This window comes from Oreochromis niloticus, linkage group LG1, assembly GCF_001858045.2.
Source record: "Oreochromis niloticus isolate F11D_XX linkage group LG1, O_niloticus_UMD_NMBU, whole genome shotgun sequence".
NCBI lineage: Eukaryota > Metazoa > Chordata > Actinopteri > Cichliformes > Cichlidae > Oreochromis > Oreochromis niloticus.
Window position 1 is genome coordinate 13,753,817 of NC_031965.2, and position 23,757 is coordinate 13,777,573.

A 23,757-nucleotide genomic window follows, 5' to 3' on the forward strand; every position below is an offset into this window, starting at 1 on the left:
CCAGTAGTGTACATTCACCAGACACTTTATTATGGTTGTGTGTAAAAATCACAGTAGATCAGCACTTTCTGAAATACTCACGCCAGCCCCATTGTGATGCTTATTTTGAACTTCAGCAGATTATCTTGACCGTGCCTAAATGCACTGATGAGTGTTTTTATAGAGCAATAAAATCTTTTTATCAGTTCTGAAACAAATGAGCACTAAACACTAAATAAGCTGAACCTTACTGCAAAATTCATCAATAAGTGGTCCAGGCTTATATCTTTATTGTATTCCAACACATTTCAGAATAAACCAATCAGTATTTTCCAGGTATTTTGATTTTGGGACTACGCTGCTATTGAGTTGGCTTTATTTTTGATTTACATTTTGATTGGCTGCGACAAATACTGAATCTTAGCTCAGATAAAAGCTCTCCTGAAATTTCCTTAACTCTTCTTCAAATGGATCAACAAATTCTCTCATAGAAGTTATAATTATGAATGCTTCACCCCACAGGCTCAGAAACTCTTCACCAGATTTAATGTCGGAGTACTGGATGACACATTAAACCAGATGGCCTGAACAACTGTGGAGGGGGGGAAAAGCAGCATTCATAGCTCAGAAGAAGCTAAACACCAATAGTTCATATTGTGAAAGAGCATCTAAAATATTAATGTGCATTATTAATGCATTCTTGCTACATGCATCATTGGCTATGGCGTATGTAGCTCATTGCCTAAAGATGTCAGCACTTGTGTTTCCCAGTGCATTCACTGCAGATCCCAGTTCAGGGACAAAGAGCAACTTTGGACACATTAGCCGTCTATCCAGCGAAGCAGCAAGCAAACCGCCGCACTGTTTCATCGCTGCCTAGATGCAGTTCTGTGCTTTCTATTTATGGACCTGGTAAAGACAGGGTTAACAGTTCATTTGGACTTCAGCAGTGCAATCAGCTGTGATGATAAGCGAGGGAGGGAGGAAGGAGGTTAGGCCGTAAGTGCGTGGGGGATGTGCTGAAACTGGCACACTGGAGAACGCTGCCATCACCACTGTAATCAGTTTAGATTAGAGAGTTGTCACCCGAGACTGCTGTGTCTTCACAGCACAGCGATGTCTTGTGCAGAGTAGTTCAGTAAGTAAAGTAGGGGTTTATTTGCAGAGAAATATCTAAAAATTCTAGACTTGTGTTTACGTGGCACGGGGAAGGAGTGTAGATATTCCCATCTTTCACGGTCAGTTCACTGTCTTTGTTATCAGTGCTTTGGCAAATCATAAAAGTATAATCTGAGGAGAGTTTACATATTAGGGTCAACAGATTTATATGCAATATTATAAACAGAAACCCAACACATCACCACCCAGCAAGCACTTGGGAAACAGTGGGCAGTAAGAAACTTCAGTCATAACTAAATTCAGGCTGGGCGGCCGGCTGTCTTGACCATTTGGGGTGAGCGGAGAGAGAAAGGATGGGCGCTGAAAAACAATAAACACTGAGCAGATTGGTGGTGCCAGTAAACAAAAGATCAGGAACACAGCTCCAGAGCCAGACGCACGGGCTCTGGAAAGAGAGAGGACAATGCAAAAACTATCCAAAACTGTCTAAGGTTAATGACCTGCAATAGTTGTGAATAAAATGAATTTACACTGAACGAGAAGAGAGCAAAGCCGAGCTGACAGGTGCACTGTGGGAGGTCCCACAAAAGAAGGGCCTATAGCATCATAAAGAAAGGATTTTTCAGGTTTTCATTAAAAAGGAAACTTTTGAGCCTACTCTTGAAAAAACAGGTGGTGTATGTCTTCTGAACTCAAACTGGGAACTGATTCCTCGGGAGAAGAGCCTGATAGCTGAAGGATCTGCCTCCCAGTCTACTGGAAACCAACAAGTCAAGTGCTGTGCTGAGACAACAGAGTACTCTAAAATTTTATGATAGTGATTAGTCATTAAGAGCTTTATACAGTATTTTATGTTCCAGTCAGTGAAGGTAAACTACTGTGGAAAAGGTTTAAGCCACCCCTCATTTCTTTATATTCTACTAGAAAATTATAGAAAATTAGGATACATGCAATCATACATGAAAACACAGTATATATGACAAAAACGTTATATTGAATTAGATGCAATATTATAAAGAGAAACCCACCCACATCACCACTCAGCAAACACTTGGCAAACAGTGGGCAGTATGAAACTTCAGGCAAAACTAAATTCAGGCAGCAGCCGGCTCCCTTGACCATTTGGGAAGGTCGAAACAGAGTTTTTACAGTTTCAATAATCTTGAAAGAGTGTTAAAGCATGGGTGTCAAACATAAGGCCCAGTTGCCAGAATCGGTCCTCCAGAGACTCCAATTTGGCCCACTGTACAGCTTTGAAAATGAAAGGAGCATACAACACATATAGCTCATTAATTGATGTACTTTTTAAACTGGTACTACTGAAGTTTACTATGGTCACAGTGAACAAACATTTCCCAATGTGTCAAGTTATTACAAGAGTAAGCTAAAGTCATATTTCTTATGGTTTTCCCCCGCTAATAGCATGACTCTGTGGATGGCATTGTTGGCAAAGACTCTTTAAGGACCCATACAGTGTTGTTCACTCTGTCATCAGTCTCGTAGGATATAGAGGATATATCCTACAGAATTTGGTGTTTTCCCCTGACCTTTCCTTCTCTAGCACTAATGATAGTTTTTGCTTTTGATGGATTGTCAAAAAAAGTGGGTCTTCGTGCTCGAATCCTGCTTTGAATATGTTTAGCTTACATAGTACAGAATTTGGTGCTGATATTAACACATCACATCAGAAGGACTGCCTGTCAGATTGAGATGAACTGACATCCCCTTTGAAATCCTCAGAAACTAGACTCTACATAAAGTTCACACAGCTAGAAAGATTAATCCAAAGGTCAGCATGTTAATCCGGTCCTTTGTGTGACACAGAGTGTTGACTGTACTGTCCCTTAGCCTACACATTCATTGCACTCATCTCTAAATGCAGCATAAAGCATTTGGTTAAGCAGTTTTTGCCACATTAAGAAAATAAATGTGCTGCTCACTGTTATTTCTTTGACTACCAGGTGGCGACCTTTTGAATCCCCCTAAAATCAATCCCGTCACATTTTAATTCCAATTAATACCCTGGTAATGCATGATGAGACTTGGAGATGTAAGAAAAGGAAAACAATAGAGAGAGCCACAGAGAGGGACCAAGAAGAGTATGCCCTCGGTGTGGTCTGCCGGGCTGTCAGGCTTCATGTGGCCTGTTTGTGACGATGCAATGTGACAGCAATGGAGACAGTGCGCTGGGGGCCATGTCCTTGATGATGAACTCATCCACTACAATCATCACTCTGCCCCCCCTCCTCTTGGAAGAGCATACACACATACGCTTGTGCGCACAATACACTACAGCCTCCCCGGAAACACACACAAACACGCAGGATCCCCCAGCCCCCGGAGCACTCGACGACCTACATCTGGTGTTGGAGAGTGCAGGGGCTAAGGTTGGTCTGGGCCAGCCAGCCCCCAGCAGACAGTGCAGAGTGTTCGTGTAGAGAGTGGCGTGTGTAAATGGCAAAGCGCTCGTGCTCTGCCCTTTTTTTGTCGAAATGAATGCCTCCAGCCTTCAAACAATGCTTTACACAAGTGTACCTTGTGCGCACGAGCACACGTGCAGCCAGCAGCCACGTGATCATATATGCACTTAATTAACAATTAAGAATAGGTCGCACAAAGTGAGGTTTGAATGCACCCTAGTCCTTTGCTCATCCGAATGCACACTCTGTAACTTAATGATGCAGCTGCCCAGGTCATCCATGTGAAGACAGTGGACTGTGGTGCAGAGGAGTGCTTGTTAGTCTGATTATATCAGGTGGTATTCTAGTGGGACACATACACAGCTCTAGGAATGCTTGGTGGAAGAAGCATTCAGACCTGATCCTTTACTAACTAACTGTGCTGCTGTTTTATTGTCTTTTATTTCACCTGGTGAGAGATGTATTCAGTGGTGGATCTGAAACATAACAAGAAGCAGCTTTGGTGCCACTTTTTGCAAGCAACTATAAGCCAAAAAGCTTTCTCATGAATTAAAAGCTGGCTCAGTTATTAACAAATTCAGCATACGGTATGTAGTAGAAAGGCCAACTTGTAAATTCTCATGTTATAAATAAAATGCAGGTGATGAAAATTCAATGTATTTCTTCTACCATGGGAATACAGGCAGAAATGGCTTTCCTCTTGTTACCAAAGATGGCTCCATCTTCCAAAACCTTAGATGCTCCACTCAGTCCATCTGTGTCTCCATCATGCAAACCAGGGATTGGCCGAGGGACAGGCTGACACACAGAACTACACCGAAAGCCTTTTCAATGCAGTAAGGATGCTGGTTTGTGAGTGATGTTTATCAAAAATGCAACATCTGAGCCATCTGTTTTTCTTTTCTCATTCGGGGTAAGGACATTCTCAGATTCAGCAGTGTGTGAAATGGGAACGATTTTCCCTCATTCTTCAACCTGCTCTGTGCTTACTGCCGGCTAGGCTGCAATTAGACTTCAGGATGACAACCATCAGCGTCCTACAGAGCAGCACATCGAACCACTGCTGAAAATTTACATTGTTGAATATTAATAAAAGTCACATTCAAGAGGGAAAGGTGCAGGTTTTCTGTGAATAGAGAAAACGTCCCTTTGTTTGAAACAAGTCGCCCAAACAGGTAAATGTAAGAAATTTGCCTTTGTTTATCCTTTTCCTGATTGATTGTTAATGAAATGCTGATAAAATGAGTCAAAATTTTAAAAGTGCATGGTAGAAATGCACAGTTATAAATAAATAAATATGGATTTATTTTATTGAGCTACTTCAGTCTCTGATTCTTGGTGTTGTGCATGCTGCTGCACTCCATCATTTAGCTCCTTAATTAAAAGGGTGCCATCTTTATTCTTATGAGTGACACTCTTAATTTTCCTCCACTGTTGAATATGCAAAGGGAAAAAACTTAACATAAAACTTCAAGAAAAATCTGACAAACGCCTGCTTATGCTATGATGCAGTCGACAAGTCTGAAATGTAGACATGAATGGTGGAGATGCCAGAATGAATTTGTGAAATTGAGAGTTTTGTGTACATTTTTTGCTTTCAGTAGTTACTGTTGGAACTAACTGATTTTTTTTTAGCACCACAAGTGAAGGCACATGCCTATGACAGTTTTTTTTTCTTCCACTTTCATTGATAAGTCAAACATTTGGGTTAATAGCTCCAAAATTTGTAAGGTACCCTCTAAATGATATAAATTAAAGTTACGGTTTGGGTTGGTCTGGGACTTACAAACTCGAATTGCTGAGAAAAAAAATCTGCAAAAATAAATAAAATGGTTTTTAAAAAGTTAAATTTTGAGATAATAACCAAAAATATTTGAATTACAAATAGCAAAAATTTTTTTTTATCTATTTCTGTTAAGTTAAAAAAAAAAAACACCCCCTATAATGTAAATTTAAAAATAAATGAAATGTTGATTTCAGTTTTTATAACAGTTTTTATATAAAAAATTATAAACTGGGCTGTGTGTCATTTAGTTTTCTCCTTTCCTCTTCAGCATCCGTCTATCAGGAGTGCACAGCCTGATTGCTCTACTGTCACTCTAATCACACAGCCATGTATTCTCCATCAAATTCAGACTTCTTTAAAACTTGCACTGCATACAGTATAATAGAATATGAAGTGAGAGGCATCGCAGTTTAGCAGAATCAGTTCAGTGATGCTCACCATGCAGTCATATACATGTATATATATATATATCTGATAATTAATTATCCAACTGTCTCACAACACTGGAATACAGATTACATAACTCCCACCAGCTGGACAAGTAGGTGAACACAAACACACACACACTCACACACTATCCATCCTGCCTGCAGGTTAAGTCGTGATGGACACACAAACACACACACACACACACACACACACACATACACAGAAAGCTGCATCTTGTACCAGAACACGGTACATTCAGTGTACCTTCACTGAGGATGTGTCATCCCGTTTGACGATATTTAAATAAATGTAGGTGCTAAGATGCAGTACACTGACAAACAAGGATAGGCTGCACACACAATAAAGCTAAAATCCAGGATGAGTGACTGAGTGGGGAACTGGACTGACCCAGGTAACATTTTAGGATCAGCATCTAAATGTAGCCTTAAAAATGACTTCGTGTGGTTTCAGGTAATCAACACAATCGTCAAGACGCAATAGGAGTAAACAAATCGCTGAACTGAATTTCCTGCAGGGAAATCCAAAAAGATCCTGGGGAGTATTGCCACAAATGTGAAAACAAAGGTGTGTAAAACCTTTTGTATTTTGTGTGTAGAGAAAGCTGCGTGAAGTCTGTGAAATTGGCTCAACTGATGGAGTCTAAAAATTGCCTGGTGTAACACTTATCACACTCAGCTTTTGACCAAAAGAAAAACACAATATTTCAGGTTTGCCTGAATCACTTCTAACGCTGATCTGATTTTTGCTGTTGCTTCTTTGCGTCTTCAGATAAAAAGGGAGCGCGTGCATCCTTTTGGTGTGTTGCATTACCACATATACATCCTGGTACATCATGTAAATGATTTTTATAGTGCGTATAGCAAGTATACCAAGAACACAAATACACACTGTAACCGCAGACACATCATACACATATGATACATGTCTTTGGCAAACACGAAAATGTGTTTTCATAAAAATGCTAAAAACCAGAAAAGAGAGTAAAGACCTTGCTTCACTTCACTTCCTTCACAACAGAAGAACCACATGCAGGTAATACAACCTGTTCATATGTCAGCATCATTTATGTGAGAGTTTTGCTGCACAACATTTTTGCAGCCACACTAATTAGAGGAACCATTTTTAGGCAGAGTACTAAAAGTGGGGGTCTTGATTATAAGCGTGCTTCAGCACCACATAAACCATTTAGTCCTGTACAGTCATGTGTCACTTGTTGTCAAAAAACAGCAGAGGGAAAAATCCCCTCCTGTCATCAGTGTTCATGTTCAGGCTCACGCCGTGAAAGACGGCCCATTCATCTGCCATCTAACCAGCCTCACACCACCCACACACCTAGAAAGACAAGCGCACACATCAGAGAAACCACAAATCCCTGTCATGGATTTGTAATCTAATAAGTGCAAGAAATTATCCTTGTGACTGAGTTATTCCCAATAAGCTCCACATTTGCCTGTTTGTGTCGGTGGCAGACGTAACAGGAAGCCTTTATTAAGTTCTTCGAAGACTTTAAAACATTTTTTTAACAAAGTACAGGTAAAAATTAGAAGACTGGTAGTACTGTGGACTACTTGTCCTCCTGGTTCTTGAGTGTTTTGTGTCGTGGGTGGTGAAAAAGAAAAAAAAAAGCTGCCTCAAACTGATTTTCTTGGTTCTTTCTCTTATGAGGGCCGTCTAAGTGGGCAGGCAGCAGGAGAAGCTCTCAGGTCCCGGTGACTCACCTGACAGCCTTCGTGGATCACTCTCCTCGTCAAAGCCCACTCACAGCCGTCTAAAGTGGCCTTGTTTGCACCGCCTGTTTCAGATGAATGTGCAGATTATGCAATTTAAGAGCACTTCATCTTTTGAGCTGTAGACGCAGCTTTCAGAGGACAGCCTTCTTCTTTTCACTGGCAGAGTAAGAACAGAACAGAGCACATCCAGCAAAGAATAATTGGGCATTATTGAGATGTGCGTCAGGATTAAGGACGACACTGTAACCACGGCGCCGATTGCTTCCCTTGATCGTCTCACAACCCCCTCCTCTAATCTGTTTTGTAGTATCTGAATGCATGTAGAGGATCTGGCATCACCTAGTGACACAAAGAGGAATGATATAAACTGTACATAAATATTTACCACAGTGTTTGAAACAGGACAAAAAAAAAAAAAAAAAATCAGACTTTTTAAGCCATATTAAAAAAAAAATCCCATTTATTTCTCCATAAAACTGGAACGTTTATTTTGTTGTTGCTGTTTTTTTTTCCTTCTTTTTTTTTTCTTTCATTGTAACTCTAAGCAAACATGAAGTCATAAATAACAGCATGTACCACTGGCAAAGTTACACAACATACACACACGGAGCGTGATTACAAGGCCAAAACAAAGTACTTGAACAGACACATGTTGAATACATGATAAACAGTGCACAATAAAAAAAATAAACAAATGTAAATATTGTACTTAGGATAAATGCATCAGCAAAACAGATTGTAGCCGTCTGCAGTCTGACGTGTAGCTCAGATTCACATGTTAACACACAGACAGCTCTCAGGCCTGTCTCCAGGGATGTGTCTGTATTTAGATCATTCATAGCCGATGATACACTTTATCCCCCGAAAAGCTTTTCTTTTTTTTGACAACAGAGCTGTGATTTTTCCACAACTCAGGCTGTTTCCACATTGCTGATCATGCCTGTACACCAACATTGTATAGACAAATACCCACATACAGCACAGGTGCACACACCCACCCACACACACACACCCACCCACCCACACACACACACACTCCTTATTCCATGGGCTCGTGAGGCACTAAGTACAGTCCAGTCTTCCCAGCAGTCTGAGGTCTCCTTGTTTCAGTGTACCTGAATGACACTGCAGCGAGTTCAGCTGTAGTAGATGATTTCTGGTATCTGCCCGTCCTCCACGGATGTGCCGTTGTTATTTCCAGGTGAGCTAAAAAAGAAAAACGTTGTCTTGGCCCCCGATGCCAATTCCTGGGTCACTTTCTTTAACCCTTTAGTGCCGTAATGCGAATCGGGGCCCTGAGTTATAAAATTAAAAAGACAGACGTTAAATTGAGCTAATGTTCAATCATTCCTTCAATTCAGTTTTCAAATACAGCGACCTCGGACTGACCTTTAAGGTGGCGCACGCAGTGTAGCTGACGTTGGGTAGAATTTCCACAGGCTCTTTGAACATCACTCGGAACGTGTTTGCTGTGCCATCACAGCTGAAACCTGTCTCGTTCTGTCCCAGTGTGATGCGTTTGTCGCTCTCTATGATCTACGGAGGAACAGGAGAAGGTCTTCACTGAAGGTACAACAACAAAATCAACTTTTTACACAGCTGGCAGTATCAGTGTCACATCTGTTTACTGGTGGATTTCTGTAGCTATAACAAATGTGGAAGACCCCTGAACTAAACTGTTACACAGCACATATTCAACTATGTCTCTTCTTACTGGGGACTAAAGTTAACAGGCACAGAGACCAGCCTGTGACCGCTAAACTGCTGAATTCAGTCGTCGATCGTTTAGGCCTGTGTGACTGGGGCTTCAGTTTAGTTTAGATGAGCAGCAGCGATAGGAGGGATCACATGCATAAAGGGCCCCTGGCTATACTTTGAACTGCAGGGATGATGCAAATCTTGGACCTTTACATCACAGATTCTAATCAGAACATCTACCAAGCACTGTAAGATCCTGGGCTGTTCACTGGTGTGCAGAAGCTTCTGTTAGTTTTTAACAAATGCAGGGAACTGAACGAGTCAGCTGGCATTTGATGGCACATTTTTAGTAAAATAACTGAAAGGCAAACACGTGTCAGGGCTTGGTGTTTGACAGAGATAAAAGGTCAGCTACTGAACACTGGCTTTTAGCAATCGCACATAGATACGTGATCAGTATCTTCAGCCATGTTTTATTTTAAAGCTTTTGTTCAAGCAGGAAACAGAGAAAACCGTCATATAAAGAGGAATTATAAAATACACAATAAAAGAGAGTGAGTTTACCATAAAGCAGATCTAGACAGCACACCCTTTTTTGGTATCTTTATTGCATATTTTGGAAAGGATATTACTACTGGTTTCTGTGTTCAGATTTCTAATTTTCCTACTTACCAGTATTTTTTTTTAACATTATTTCTGCTTTTTTCATAAATGCAATGTTTTTACTTTTATTGCCAATGTGTGAGCGGACTGTAACGTTACTTAAAAAATAAGATCTTTTCCAGCTCTGGGTTACCTCCAGCAGCCTGTGCAGTAACCTTAATGTGAGGGACTGAGATGAGTTGTCCGCTCCTTAACGTCTTGCCTTTGTCTCTTTCTTCCATTCCTCTACAGCACCAACACTGAGCAATACTAGCTAAATTTAGATTGGAAATGGAGTCCACTAATTTCTAATGTATGCTTTCCTTCTTGCTAATGGTACTGCTAGCAAAATCTGATGTGACTAGAAACACTAGCTGGCTAGATTGACTCTACAGCTAAGAGGATTAATAACAGTAACTAATTTATTATGTGTGTATAATATAAAACGATGCTGACTTTAGCCTGTAATTATAGAATAAAAGCTCTGATGCATAAATAACAGGAATAAATAACAGGAACACCCAAGAGCAATGTCAGGGTTCAGTTAGCTAACTATAAGTATTACATTGGCATAGAGAACTGAGGCATACAGATTATACACTGGTGTCTCACTTGCTTTTACACTGAAGAACATTATTCTGAAATTGTCCCACAATTTGTAGATTTGCAGTTTTTTGCAGAAAGGTGAAACCCCTGCCTCTCGTGTTACTGAACTCTTTCTTTTCAATTCTTTTTTCCCTTGTCCCAATTTTTTTGAGGCACGTTGCTGCCCACAAATTCAGAAGGAGCTGATGTTTTTCCATTCAGTGGTAAAATGTCTTATTTTAAATGTGTGACATGTTTTCTGTGAATAAATTATGTGTTTATAAGATTTGCAAATCGCTGAACTCTGTTTTTGTATACATTTCACTCTCCATCCCAACTTTTTTGGACATGACACACAGTAAACAAAGCTGCAGGACAGTCTTATGTATATCTAATCACACTCACTTCTACTAAAAAGTTATAAACCCACTGATCAGCAGTATAAGTATTTTTTCTTGAACCTCATTATGTCTCCGTGCCAGAAGTTACCTGTATGTTGACCTGATAGTCAGTGGGTCCATGTATGGAACCATATAAGCCAAAGCCCACTATGGATATTCTTCTGTTAACATTGAATCTGTAGAGATAGAGAGAGGGAGAGATGGAAAGAAAATTAGAAAAATCAATTGTTAATATATATTTATTTTTTTTAATTAAAAACCATCAACCCTCCGCTCACCTGATCCTGTCGCTGGTACCACTGTACCCCCATCGACTCTCAACCTGCTGGAATCTATTAATGCTGCACTCCTCCCCCCTGAGGCAGCAGCGAGGCCTGTCGATGTAGTCGACCCGCGGTTTGGGGTTTACTGTAAAGTGTAAAAACAGATTTACCACCTCCCGATCGAACAATATTCCAGACTGGGCAGGCCCTGTTGCACAAGAAAGAATATCAAACTGGTTTCTGTGGTTTGAGGTGTACATCAGGAACATGATGGTTATGCTTAGTGATGGCTGAAATCGAAGAGTTTTGCAAACATCGCAGCATTGCAAATAAACTCATATTTCTGTGATCCACTTACCGGCAGCAAACTCCTCAACAGTCATGAGCGGGAAGCGGATGAGCGGGAGGGCTTTCCCCAGAACCTTCTGTTTGTTCTCCGCGGTCAGAGGAAGCTGTTGCCTGTAACACTCGGCCTCCGCCCAGCGGACCACCGCTCCAAACAGACGGTTCTCCCTGATGCTTAGTGTGTCTCTTTCAAGCACCGCGCAAAGAGTGTCTACACATGTAAATACACAAAAGTCTTAATATTTAGCAACTCACATGCAAACCGTGTACAAGAAAACACCTGATCATGAACGCTCACATACCAAGGTCAATATCTGTAAATCCCTCTGCATTTATTGCATCTGCGGTGCTTTTGTCGATGGTGTCTAAGCAGAGACTGGCGAGCTGAGGCTCATCAAATAACCTGGCCTGTAACGAGACCACAAAAGTATCCGTGTAAGTGTCGATTCTGGTCATTTATCTTGAACGCACCAAAGGAGGGTATTGAATTTACCCCAAACACGTTAGAACAAGCAAAAACAAAATTGAAAGTTTAATGCAAACACTAAAACAATCTGAGTTGGGTTGAACCTCATAATGTTAATAAATAAATCTGGCAAACCACCACTGCTAATAAAGAAAACACTGCTCAAAATATGGCTGCTTTAGCTGATTTACAGTATTGTTTATAGTTTTGTTCTAGGTGTTGCTGAGACTTTTTCTACCCCCCAATCAGATTCAGTAGCAGCCTGAGGGCACAGCAGCCAGCCACAGAACAGAATGCTGAACCCAAACAAACGGCAGCATAAACCAAAAATAGAACAGCTAATATCGTAAAAGTCCAGCCATCGATGGCTGGGAGGTGGTCTGGTGCTGACACACACACACACACACTTTAAAAAAAATACAGTTTATCTCTAACTGTAAGAGCTGCTGTTGAACAGATGGTAAGGGCAATGCCAGATTTTCATTTGATTTTTTTTTAACATATTGCCTGGAAAATCTATTAAAAAAACAAAACACAGCTGATATTAAAACCCTATTCATGCCCACCATTAAAGAAATCTGACTCTTTGTAGACGACATAACTCTGACTATTCATATCTAGTGCCATCGAGGAAAGATAATTCAAAACCAAGCAAGTTAACTATGCAGAATTAAAAAGAATATTTCAACATTAAAAATTTGACAAACCAAAAGTACAATCCAGGCCATCTGGATCTCTCGGTTTTAGCGTAAAGGATGCACTATAGTTGAGGAGGGTGAAAGTAACCTGAGTGAGAAGCATAAATGCGTTGTCAGCTCTGAGGTGTTTGGTGAGGAACTCCACGCAGTGCCCCTCCAGAGCAGGGACTGCATACTTCTTAGCAGTGTACAGAGTCGTCATCACCGTCTCTGGACCAATGTGGACCTCGTCAGAATAGAGGAACCTGTAGAGAGGAAACAGGCACCAGAACGAAGGGAACAATTACATTTTCATAGTTATTCTACGTAAATTCTGAAAATTTGTAGGCCATGCTAAGTTGTAGGTGTCTCAACATTTTGAGTTATTAAATAAACCTCTGTATAATTTACGGCTCTGGTGGTACCTTTCCAGATGTGCAAATTGCCAATTCCATAGTAAATAAGGCACACCCAAACCATCAGTGATGCTGGCTTTTTAGCTTAACTAAACTGAAGGGTTTGATTTTGAGATAATAACCCCAAATTTTGATTTAGCTGTGCCTGAGTTGTTTTTTTTTCTAATGGCAGGAACAAGTTCATACAAACCTCACTACTCATTTGGCATAAACTGAAATCATCCTCTAGCTAATCACAACAGTTCTTTACTCATTATTAGCTTGAATCACCAGACACCCTGAGATACGATACTATCACAATATTTCCCTCATGATTTGCTATAATTGCGATTTTTACCATTTTGCAACAAGCTGAGTATTGCAATAACATATACAGTTATTTATGACCTTTTTTAAGCACAAAATATGTCCTCAAAGTATCAGTTTTATCCAATAACAAAGTTATGTGTTTCAGTTATTTTTCTGTTGCAAAATGAGATTGTCAAGCATAACAACAATGTCACTAAAATCCACCATCAGTGTTGACATAAGATGGAGTGGGTGGGCTATCAGTCTGCGATTGAATGGGGTCAAGTTGGCAATTATATACCTTGTCATGCTGAGTGTGTCCATCATTTGTGGTGATGGTTTTTTCAGTTGAGCCCATTTATTGTAAGTTTGCTTGGCTAGCATTATTTTTCCTGCACCACCATCCTAAATCAGAATTCTAATTTAGGATGGTGGTGTAGGAGATGAGCCCTCTTCTTAGTAGAGTAGTATTACAGGGTGTTTTCATGTACTTATTATTTATCTGTTTATTTTCATTCATCTAATAAAATATCGATATTTGGTGTCCCTGCGTCGATACAATATCGTGAAACTGAACTGTATCAATATACCCTCCCCCACCCACCCCTTCTAATTATTAGTTTCTTAGCAGTTCGTATTTGAGTTTTTACCTTTCAAATTGCTTAATTAAAAAAAAAGGTCTGAAGGTCACTTTGCTGTGAGACCTCTAAAATAAGGTAGTTAAATTAATAAGTGATAAACTGTTTTATAATAGAGTACATTCGAGCGAGGTTTTGTATTTTTCATTAGGCCTATAATTGGTTACCTTCTTTGTATCAACAACAGCTCAGAACGTAAACTTTATATAAGCGCCTTGACTTTGATTAACTTCTAAATGCTGTTTTTAATGTTTATGTACACTTAGATCATGAGGTATGCATATTGGTTTTTAACCACCTGGAAATAGTGTGGTACTAGGTGGTCTCGAATACAGGCAGGGCATGGGGTTCACCTGTCCTACCTGAGCAGCGCGAGGAAGGCGGCCGGCTCCACATCAGGCAGCTCGATTTCAGCAGAGGTCGTGGCCATCCCTCCGTTAAACATGGCATCAAAAACGGCACTGCCAGCGGCCAGGACGAACTTATGGGCCGGTATCCTCTGGGCCTGTCTGCCTTTCCCGACTATGAACCTGACGTCGCTGAGAAGCTCGTTGTTGAAAAGGAAGGCGAAGCGCTCCTTTAGGGACCTCTTCGTCGCCTGCCAGTTGTACATGGGCTCCCGGTGAAGGCCGAGGACGGGCGGGGAGCCGGACGGGGTAGGAGCGGAGGCTGGGACGTTGGAGAGCGCTGCTGGTGCTCCGCAATGAGCCGAGTTGGATGCTGCCTCCTGACCGTCATGGTTTGACGGCAATCCGCCACCACTGCTCCCGGTCGCCATAACGACACACTGTTTTTAAGTGTACTTCCACAGAAACGGCCTCGTTATTGACACGCAGACACGCACTCGCCGTAATGTTTTTGTCGTTATTCATTTACGTGGTATCCATCGCAGGGGACGCCATCACTCATCACTAGCTACCTGCTAGCTTCAGAGTCTCCGGAAGTGGCGTAGGTATACTTCCTCCAAAACACATTTTTTTTTTATCCTGAAACTTTATTGTTCACTTCCAGATGGAAAAAAACGAACAAAGAAAAAGCTTGAACAGTGTCTTAACATACATATTTTTTTTTATCTGTGTGACCGTTTTGGGCACAATACAATCGGCAAATATGTTAAATAGAATACAATTAAAATAATAAAATGCTAAATAAAAGCAGCATTTATACATTCAAACGTGGGAGAACGTGTGAGCAAGAGGCACTACACTTTATTTTTTTAATTTTTTAAATATTTTTTGATCATTATGCAATTGGTGCATTAATTTAAGCTTAAAAATGTAAACAAATAAATAAATAGATGTGTAATTTATAAAAACAAATAATAAGCCGTCAAAAACTGAATTATAAAGGTCAGGCATCAAATGTAAACGTTTTATCAGATATTAAGCTTTTAACACATTTGTAATACTTGTTCTATATGCATGGTAACAGTGTTGCAAATCGGTGCTACGATTAGTGTTTTCCCAGTTGACCGCTGGGTGTCAGTTTCTCTTCGTTAAACAAACAAACAAACAAACCCCCTTTTTTTCGCAGATGGTAAAATATATATTTTTGTTAAGCACAATGAACCAGCCCGAGAAAATACATCTTAATTTTTTATTTTTTTAAATATTTTTTTTTTTATATAAAGTTGTGGCGTCCCTGTCCTATTTTGTTATTTTGTAAAAAATTTAGTATTTTTCACGGACTATCACTTAAATTCATTTGCACAGCCCCTATATATATTATTTTACTATTCCCTCCAGCTTAGTATTTGGATGTATAGAATAATATGAATGAATGAAAAAATCGCCACTTCCATCAAATCAGAGATAAAAGAGAGCAAAAAATGGTTTCAGAAAGAAGAAGAAGAGAAAGACACGAGAATTGTTAATTTACGACATTAAGATCTGATGAAAGACTTTCTTTTGACGTTTCTTCTCCAGGTGAGGGCCCGCCTCCACCATCTGAAAGCTGAAGCTCCTTTGGCTACAGTGCATGTGTAGGTAAACAGAGAAAGAGAGCGAGAGGAGAGCAGACAGACAGACCAGACAAGATTGAGCATGCACGCAGGGGCTGAGCTCAAAGTTTTTTTTTCGGCAACACTCTGACTTTCCTCCCATCCAAGCAAAGCATGAACATTTTCTGCGGCTCATTCATTTAAAAATTTCAGTTCTCGCTCAGACAAATCGCTCATAGTCGGTGCGCAATGAGCGCGTCTGTGGGAACGGGAGTGTTCCTGCTCTCCCTGATGTCTATCCCCATCTGCTATTTATTCAATTCTCTCATTTACAGCAACAGGTACGTGGAATCTGGTTCACATATTTTAAATGTTGGACTTCCGGCTTACACCACCAGTAGCGAGGAGTAACTGCACTAATCTGAGAATGATTTATCATGTGTTTTTTTAAAGATGTTCTCTATTTCATGCAGTGCTGAAGCTTTCTTCTTCGCTTGGTGCACAACAGTTCTTATTCTGGCCATTTCAGCTCGTTTTATACTTAAAAAGAAGGCTCCAGTAGATCCACTTTTCTATGGTAGGATTTCTCAAATGCAAGTTCTCTTGTTTTGACCAACAGTGAGCGAGCACCATTACAGATCAAAGCTCGAGCTGCGACTCATATTCTGCATGTTGCACATATAAAAACCTGTTGCAGTATTTAAAAAGCTGTGATATTCAAAGCAGCATGTAATGTTTGCAAGTTATCTTGTCTTTAATTAGAAATTAATGTATCAAATATGTATCTGTGAAGTGTATGCAGTGCATGCATTCCTCAGTGTGGTGAATCTGATCATTGGACTGGAGCAAGACAACATCATTGATGGATTTGTGACATTTTACCTCAAAGAGGCAAGTGTTGCTTTGTTGCGTCCAGATTATGAATGCCCCCACTTCCTCACAGTTTGACTGATAAATCTACACCGTGTTTCAGGCAGATCCACATATCAACACAGCACATGGGCACATGATATCCTACTGGGATGGCTGCGTGCACTATCTCATGTATCTGCTCATGATTGCTGCAATAACTTGGGGGTAAGTCCTGTATTGTTTCCAAGGTTATTCACCACAGCTGCATCACTAAGTAAGGAAAATATTTGCCACTTAATCCAATCCATATTATACTGCTTGATAAGATAAGCTTGATAATGTATTTATATACCTAATTCTTTGAAACTACAATATGATCATCTGGCTTTGTTACATGGTTTGGGCAGGGACAATTACAGAGCTATTGGACTCTACTGGGTAGGATCTTTTCTCATGCGTGCAATGGTCTACATTCTTGGGAATGCTGTGGGTAAGTACACTAAAAATAATGGGATGCTTTTAGATGGCTTGTGTAGGGTAGCCCACATCACCCTACCCACCCACACATACACACCCACACACACACACACACACACACAAAACTTTCAGATCCCGTTTGCTTACAGGGATTTAAACTAGATCATATCTGCTTCTGTTCCCACATGGAATTAATGGGCTCCCCCCCCCCCTCATTTTTTCCCAGGGAAGTATGGGACCCACGTTGGCCCTCTCTTCGTCCTCCATATGTTGTACATCTCAATGTCGGTGTGGGCTTGCTTCCGGATCTTTAGTCAGCCTTCTACACGGGACGTTGAGTTAACAGTAAGAACCTGACCGCCGCCCCTCTCAGAGAGAAAACACCTACTTTTATTGTCTGTGGTGTCTGTGAGATGATTCTGATGAGTAATTACCACCACAGAAACAGTGCAAGAAAAATGTATGGGCACATTTCTCAGAATCAGAATCATACTTTTATTGTCATCGACACCAAATGACACATTCATCAAAAGTGTTTGCAAGTTCCTATGTTCACAATATTCCATCGTTCCCGTGAGTAATAATTCAAAGCCATGCTTTATTTAATGCTGTAATGAATGAGGGGTAAAAACTGTCTGTTTTATTGTTCATATTTCTGAACAGTATGGCATGTATAATCATCAGATTTGTATATTTTTAAACTGGAAGAGCCTTTCTTGGTAAAGTACAATATGTTATTACTGTGTTTTGTTTTATATCATTGAGGTGAATTTTTTCTTCAGCAAAGACTGATGCGTTTTGAGCTGATAAGTCGCTTTACATAAAGAACTGAGGGATAAAGACATAAAATAAAGTAAAGGAAGTGTTTGTCATCATGCTTTTAGTTGAGCTACAGAGCATTGTTATGTGGTTATGTCAACAACAATTACAGTACAGTACATTATAAGTTAGGCAACTATGTCTGTGATAGTGGATATATCTAAACATAACTGATGCCCATTTATTGGTGACATTTCTTTCTGAAACTGCAATACTTACAGTAGCCTCTGTAAAATAACTGCGATCTACCTTATATACACAGAAACATCCAGTAAGGGTTAAAGTGTCTTATCTGCTGGAAACACATCCATACTTTGCATCTGCAAATGTTGTGTTCTCAGGACATCGAGGAGGCTCAGAGGGCAGGCTTGCGCCGCAGACCTGTGGACTTGGTATTCATCATCTACCTCATTCCAGCGCTGGCTTTCTGTGTGTTCAGAGGCCTGGTAAGAAAAAGGGGATCGGCTTGCCCAGCATGCACACAACTGTAGATTACTTTCTTAGCGTTGGGTGTCTCTCACATATCAAACTGTTATGTTATGTGTTCGAGGTTGTTCTTGACTGTTCCAGCAAATGGTGCCAAGACTACACACAACAGTATGAGCCATACCTCAAAGACCCTTCAGCCTACCCTAAAGTACAGGTAATACGGTGCAGTAAACGCACCAAAAACGTCACTCTAATGCTGTAATATTAAGCCACACATCTAAAGCAGTAAACTGTGTCACTGTTTGTCAGATGCTGGTGAGCATGCTGTATTCTGGGCCCTACTACATCATTACTCTGTATGGGCTGTTGGTCCCAGGATGTGACTGGATGCCAGACCTGACTCTTGTACACTCGGGAGCATTGGCACAGGTACTGTTGATCACTGTATACACCGAGGGGTCCCAGGTATGATTTACATTAGACGCCTAACATCTCTAACTTGTTCTGAATATCTGGAAACCAAATGAGTAAGTGATGAAAGAGTTTCCAGGCTTTAAAAACGAAGGTCAACTCTGTGAAAGAGTCGTTTGCAGTCTTTTGTTTTCCCACATGACATCATAGTTCCAGGTAGATTATGTAACGTTACACAGAGACTGAGAGCCGGCTCCTGGCCAGTTCGGTAAACTTTCTCCTCTGTAGTGATTGCAAGTTGGTCTTTGTTTAGCGTACTCTTCAGAGCTGACAGACACCAGTGGCTCTATTTACATCTAAAGATGGAAAGTGAAGAGTTGTGGGAGTGGCTATGGCGCTGATCTCATCTCCACTGCACAATGCAGCCATTGTGTTTGAGCTGCAGGCTGGCACGTCACTCATCGGCAGGATAAGGGCAGAAGCTGACTTCAGACCAAGAGGAATGGTGGTATTGGTGGTATTCACTTAAATGTCAGCTGTTCAGCCAGGATATAAATAGGAAGGTTGATCCTCTGGCAGCCTTGGTTGCTATGAAACATGTCATGTGTCAGCAGCTTTCTATGAAAAGGTAAATGACAGAAGTGTATTAGATTGAAAATCATATGAGGATCAGTGGTGGTGCCAGAATGCAGGCATCGTCAGTCCAGTAAAGGAATAATTCACTCTAAAACAGCTGTTACTTTGTTTTTGCCTGTTTCAAATGGGTTTCCTGTGTAAGCCCTTATTGGTCTGTTATTGTAGATAGATCATTGCATCCAGCAAGAATATGTGGGCTTCAGCATCACAGGATTTCCTATAAGATTTATGACTTTGGAATGGTGTTTAATTTACTGATACATGATAATAAGACAGTAATGTGCCCAGATGGTCTCACTATACCAGATAACTGGGGTTATGTGGGACTTGATACATTTAAAATAAAGGAAACAATAATTGTGGGAAAGCATTTTTTTATGTAGGTTGATTCTAACAGGAAAAACAAAACAACAACTAAAAACCTGTGCTAACCACAGTTATGTTAGTTTTTTTTATTTTCTAATCTGTTTTGATTTTTTTGTATTCAGTTTAGTTTCAGTTAGGATGTTTTCGCTATATTCTTATTTTATTTTTGTTAGTTTTCCAAGTTCACAAAGCAATTTCAGTTAGTTTTATTTTTTTATTTATTTTTTATTTCAGTTAACTAACATGTTTTTCCATATCTACCTTTAGTTTTAGTTTAGTTTTATTTAACTATATTAACCTTGGTGTTGACATCTAAGTCTATTCATTTTTAGACTTAGATGTTAACTACTTCCAGTAGTTAAATTACAAAAAAAGGGGGAAAAAAGACAATCATAAGCTCAAAATGTTCTTAAATATGTACAAAATATTTAAGATCAAGATACACTGTATGGACAAAAGTATTGGGCAGCACCTTTTAGTCACTGAATTCAGGTGTTTCGTTCAGTAATGGGCTGTGCAGCCACTCTTTATAAACATTTGTGTAAGAATGGGTCCTTCTAAACAGCTCACTGAATTTGAGTGTGCTGCTGTAATAGGATGCCACCACTGAGGCAAGTCAGTGTCTGAAATTTCTTCCCTCCTAAATGTTTCAGCATCAGCTGTAAGTGTTTTTTTTTTTTTTTTTGCAAAGTAGAAAGTTTGCGAACCACAGGAGCTCAGCTAACCAGTGCCAGTTACAGCCTATCTGATGCCTCAGCAGGGTCAGAGCACTGAGGCACATAGTGGATAAACGTCACCAACACTCTGCTGATTGATTAACTGCAGTTAAAAACCTCCTCTGTCATTAACATCAGTATGAAAATTGTCTGAGCAGCTGCATCCCAGCGTCAGATAGTGTTGTAAAGTACTCTGTCACTGGACTCTGGAGCAGTGGAGACACAGAGGAACTGAATACAATAGCTACTTTATTGTCATTCAGAACACACACACTCACCAGTTAGTGTACAGTAAAAAAAAATTTTGGTGCACTCACTCGCCACTGGACAAAAATATAAAATATAAAAAAGAATCTAAGATGGAAGAATATAAAAAAAATGGCTATATACGTATAATAGTAAAAGAAAAACTGTACAGGATCTTAGATGAATAAACATATTGTGCTGCTCTGAGTTTTAGAAGGTACCTTTTGCATCTATGGGTTGCTTTGGGATATTGAAAGTTCAATAGTGTGATGTTCTGTGGAGTGATGACCAAAAGCGTCATCTGCCTGACTGCACTGGGCCAACTGCGGAGTTTGGTGGAGGAGGGATAATGCTTTGGGGCTTGTGTTTCTGGCCTGTACACTTTACTTCCAGTGGAGGGGACTCTTAAAGCTTCAGCTTACAAAGACATTTTTGACTATTAACAGTTTAGGGAAAGGCCTTTTTCTTTCCCAACATCTCTGTGCACCATGCCATAAAGCAAGGCCCATGAAGGTTTGGTCAGATGAGTAGAGTGGAAGAACTTGACTTGACACAGCCCTGACCTTAACCCCATTTACCACCTTTGGGATCAACTAGAATGGAGGTTGTGAGCCGACCTCTGTCGTCCATCATCAGTGTCAGGCCTTGCAAATGCTCTTCTGGGTGAAAGGGCATATATTTCCAAAGGCACCGTTCAAAATCTTGTAGAAAGCCAGAAGAGTGGAAGCTATAGCTGCAAACAGGGACCAACTCCATTGTAATGCGTATGAATTTACAGTGGGATGTCAAACAAGCTCCTGCAGATGTAATATATAGGTGACTTAACATTTTTGTCCATGTAGTGTGTATATAAGAATCTTGGTGAACATACCAGCTGTGAAGCACATGCTTATTATCCCTCTCTGCTGCGTTTCACAGGCCCAGTTCTCCCACATCGGTGCATCTCTTCACACACGGACACCGTTTTCATACAGAGTACCTGTTGACAGCCAGCCTGTCTTCTTGCTGGTCAATGTGTTGTACATGCTGGTGCCTCAGGCTCTGTGCTACCGCTGCTGCACACAGCCTGCCTTCTTCCTCAGGACAGCGCCAGAGAAGAAAAATGAATGACAGACTGTCGGGGGGGACAGAGAGAGTGCCACAGATGCCACAGATGCCTAAAATAAAGAACTTGCAAATTCCTGCTGTGTTTGCAGTTATTAGCGGCTGCTATTTTAGAGAGGAAACTGCCACCTGTAAACTTCATGGGGCTATGTGGAGGTGCTAGAAATGAAGAAAAATGGAAATTGTGCCATCTACTGTTTTTGATCTGCTGCTTTTTATTGAAAATCTCTGTGTGTAAAGCAGCAGCATCCACATAAGGCACACACAATGTTACACTGCAGGCAATGGTGCGTTAGAGTTGTGTAACAGATTCATATGACTCACAAAAATCATTGTTTGGTATAAAAACAAAACTGTCGTTTGTTGCTGAGATTTCTGCGCAGTGCCTTCTGTGTCTGTGCCTTTCACAGCATTTATCAGCAAATAGCAATTTTTTTAAATTTCTTTTAACTTTTAGTTTTTTTTATTCAGTGTGGTTTCAGTCAGTTTGCAGAGTGGGTTCCCTTGATTCAGTTTAGTTTTAATTGTCTGAAAATGATTAGTTTAAGTTTAGTTTTTAGTAGTTTCCTTGTTAGTCTTAGGTTTTTTTTAATGACTTTTTAATTATTATTGTATGTCAGGGGCAAAATTTAGGAAAATCCTTACAGCTAATGCAATGAAATCTGTAACAAACTAGCAAATACCAAAATTAAGGATATTTTCTATTTATTTTTTTCTTTTCCAAGTTCACAAAATCATTTAATTTCATTTTTTTGGTCTAGTTTTTATTTTTATTGTAGTTAACTAAATTTTTTTTGGTTTGTTTTTTACATCTACTTCTAATTCATAATAATAACCTTGTTGAGAAATAAATAATTATTACCTCAAGAGGAAAGATTAGTGGACACTACCGAGCTTTACTTAGACTGTGCATCGTTTAAAAACACTTTACACTCTAGTGCCAGCAGAACATTTTAGTGTGTCTATAATATACAATGTAAATCATTTTTGCTCTAGGTTCAGTGATTTCACTGATTATATTCTCTAAAAGAAGGAGCTCACAAGCACTGTCTCCCTGCATTAAACAGCTACTTTTAGGCGCTCTCTAGCCCTCATACAATCCTGCATTCATCTTAATGGGATTAATTGTGATCAAGAAAAGCATAGCACTGAAATGAAATAATAGTTATGGAAAAAATAATAGCCCCTGTACTGCCATTGCACCACCTCTTTATTTCATCCGTTGCGTCTTTTATAACCCTCTTGTGTGCTATATGCTGTGTTATTATATTTGGCCTGTATTTTGTTATTTGTTAATCCAGATGCTCTATCAAATGATCTCTGATGATAGTTAATAAAGTTGTAGACAGACTTTTTTGCACACAGACTTTAGACTTTAAAATTTATATTACTGAATGTATAGCAGACCTTTTATTCCTTTTTAAAAATCTATTTTTTTAGTTTAAACCAGAGGGGAGTTTTGTTTTCAGTATTAAGTAAGAAGGGGGAGAAGTTGTGAGTGGAGAAAGTGGGGTTAGCCCCCAGTTCCACAGGATAGCCATAGCACCATGGTTTATTCTTAGACCAAAAACTAATTTAAGGATTTAGGAAAACAGAAGAGCAAAAGCTAATTCAGCATTTTCTAAGGTGGTAGAGGAGAGATGAAGACTCAGAAGCACAGTTAAGTTTAGATAACTGAATGAGGGGTTTTCTGTGCACACGGCAGAATTTATAGCTATGGTATGGGTGCTGCAGTGGGTGGAGGAGGTCAGGTTGTGGAAATTGCACATGTGAAGAGATGGAAACTGTTAAGCATGTTTTGATGAACTGCTCCAGCTATTTTATTGAGACAAATATTATGAACATTAAGACTTTTCCCC

The 23,757-nt window shown here is 40.0% G+C and overlaps 2 protein-coding genes across 7 annotated transcripts; one reads left to right on the plus strand and one right to left on the minus strand.

Moving 5' to 3' along the window:
- Positions 1 to 8,011: 8,011 nt before the first annotated feature.
- On the minus strand, positions 8,012 to 14,834 carry LOC100691225 (BTB/POZ domain-containing protein 1). 2 transcript variants are annotated; one of them, XM_003458206.5, is made up of 8 exons: positions 14,266 to 14,834; positions 12,671 to 12,827; positions 11,721 to 11,826; positions 11,432 to 11,629; positions 11,089 to 11,281; positions 10,899 to 10,986; positions 8,874 to 9,020; positions 8,012 to 8,779 (listed from the first exon to the last, which is right to left on the minus strand). In XM_003458206.5, exons 1-8 carry the CDS (start codon positions 14,679 to 14,681, stop codon positions 8,621 to 8,623), a joined length of 1,464 nt encoding a protein of 487 aa, XP_003458254.1. In that variant the 5' UTR covers positions 14,682 to 14,834; the 3' UTR covers positions 8,012 to 8,620. The 2 variants fall into 2 exon arrangements, with proteins under 2 accessions (XP_003458254.1, XP_013121546.1); XM_013266092.3 differs by having other exon boundaries at positions 11,089 to 11,218; positions 14,266 to 14,833.
- Positions 14,720 to 23,249, plus strand: LOC100691495 (transmembrane 6 superfamily member 1). 5 transcript variants are annotated; one of them, XM_013266093.3, is made up of 11 exons: positions 14,720 to 14,855; positions 15,829 to 16,183; positions 16,316 to 16,419; positions 16,636 to 16,733; positions 16,816 to 16,919; positions 17,102 to 17,184; positions 17,398 to 17,516; positions 18,332 to 18,436; positions 18,541 to 18,633; positions 18,729 to 18,848; positions 21,713 to 22,930. In XM_013266093.3, exons 2-11 carry the CDS (start codon positions 16,092 to 16,094, stop codon positions 21,902 to 21,904), a joined length of 1,110 nt encoding a protein of 369 aa, XP_013121547.1. In that variant the 5' UTR covers positions 14,720 to 14,855; positions 15,829 to 16,091; the 3' UTR covers positions 21,905 to 22,930. The 5 variants fall into 5 exon arrangements, with proteins under 5 accessions (XP_013121547.1, XP_005463246.1, XP_005463245.1 ...); XM_005463189.3 differs by having other exon boundaries at positions 14,722 to 14,851; positions 16,296 to 16,419; XM_005463188.3 differs by having other exon boundaries at positions 14,722 to 14,851.
- The last annotated feature ends 508 nt before the right edge of the window (positions 23,250 to 23,757 follow it).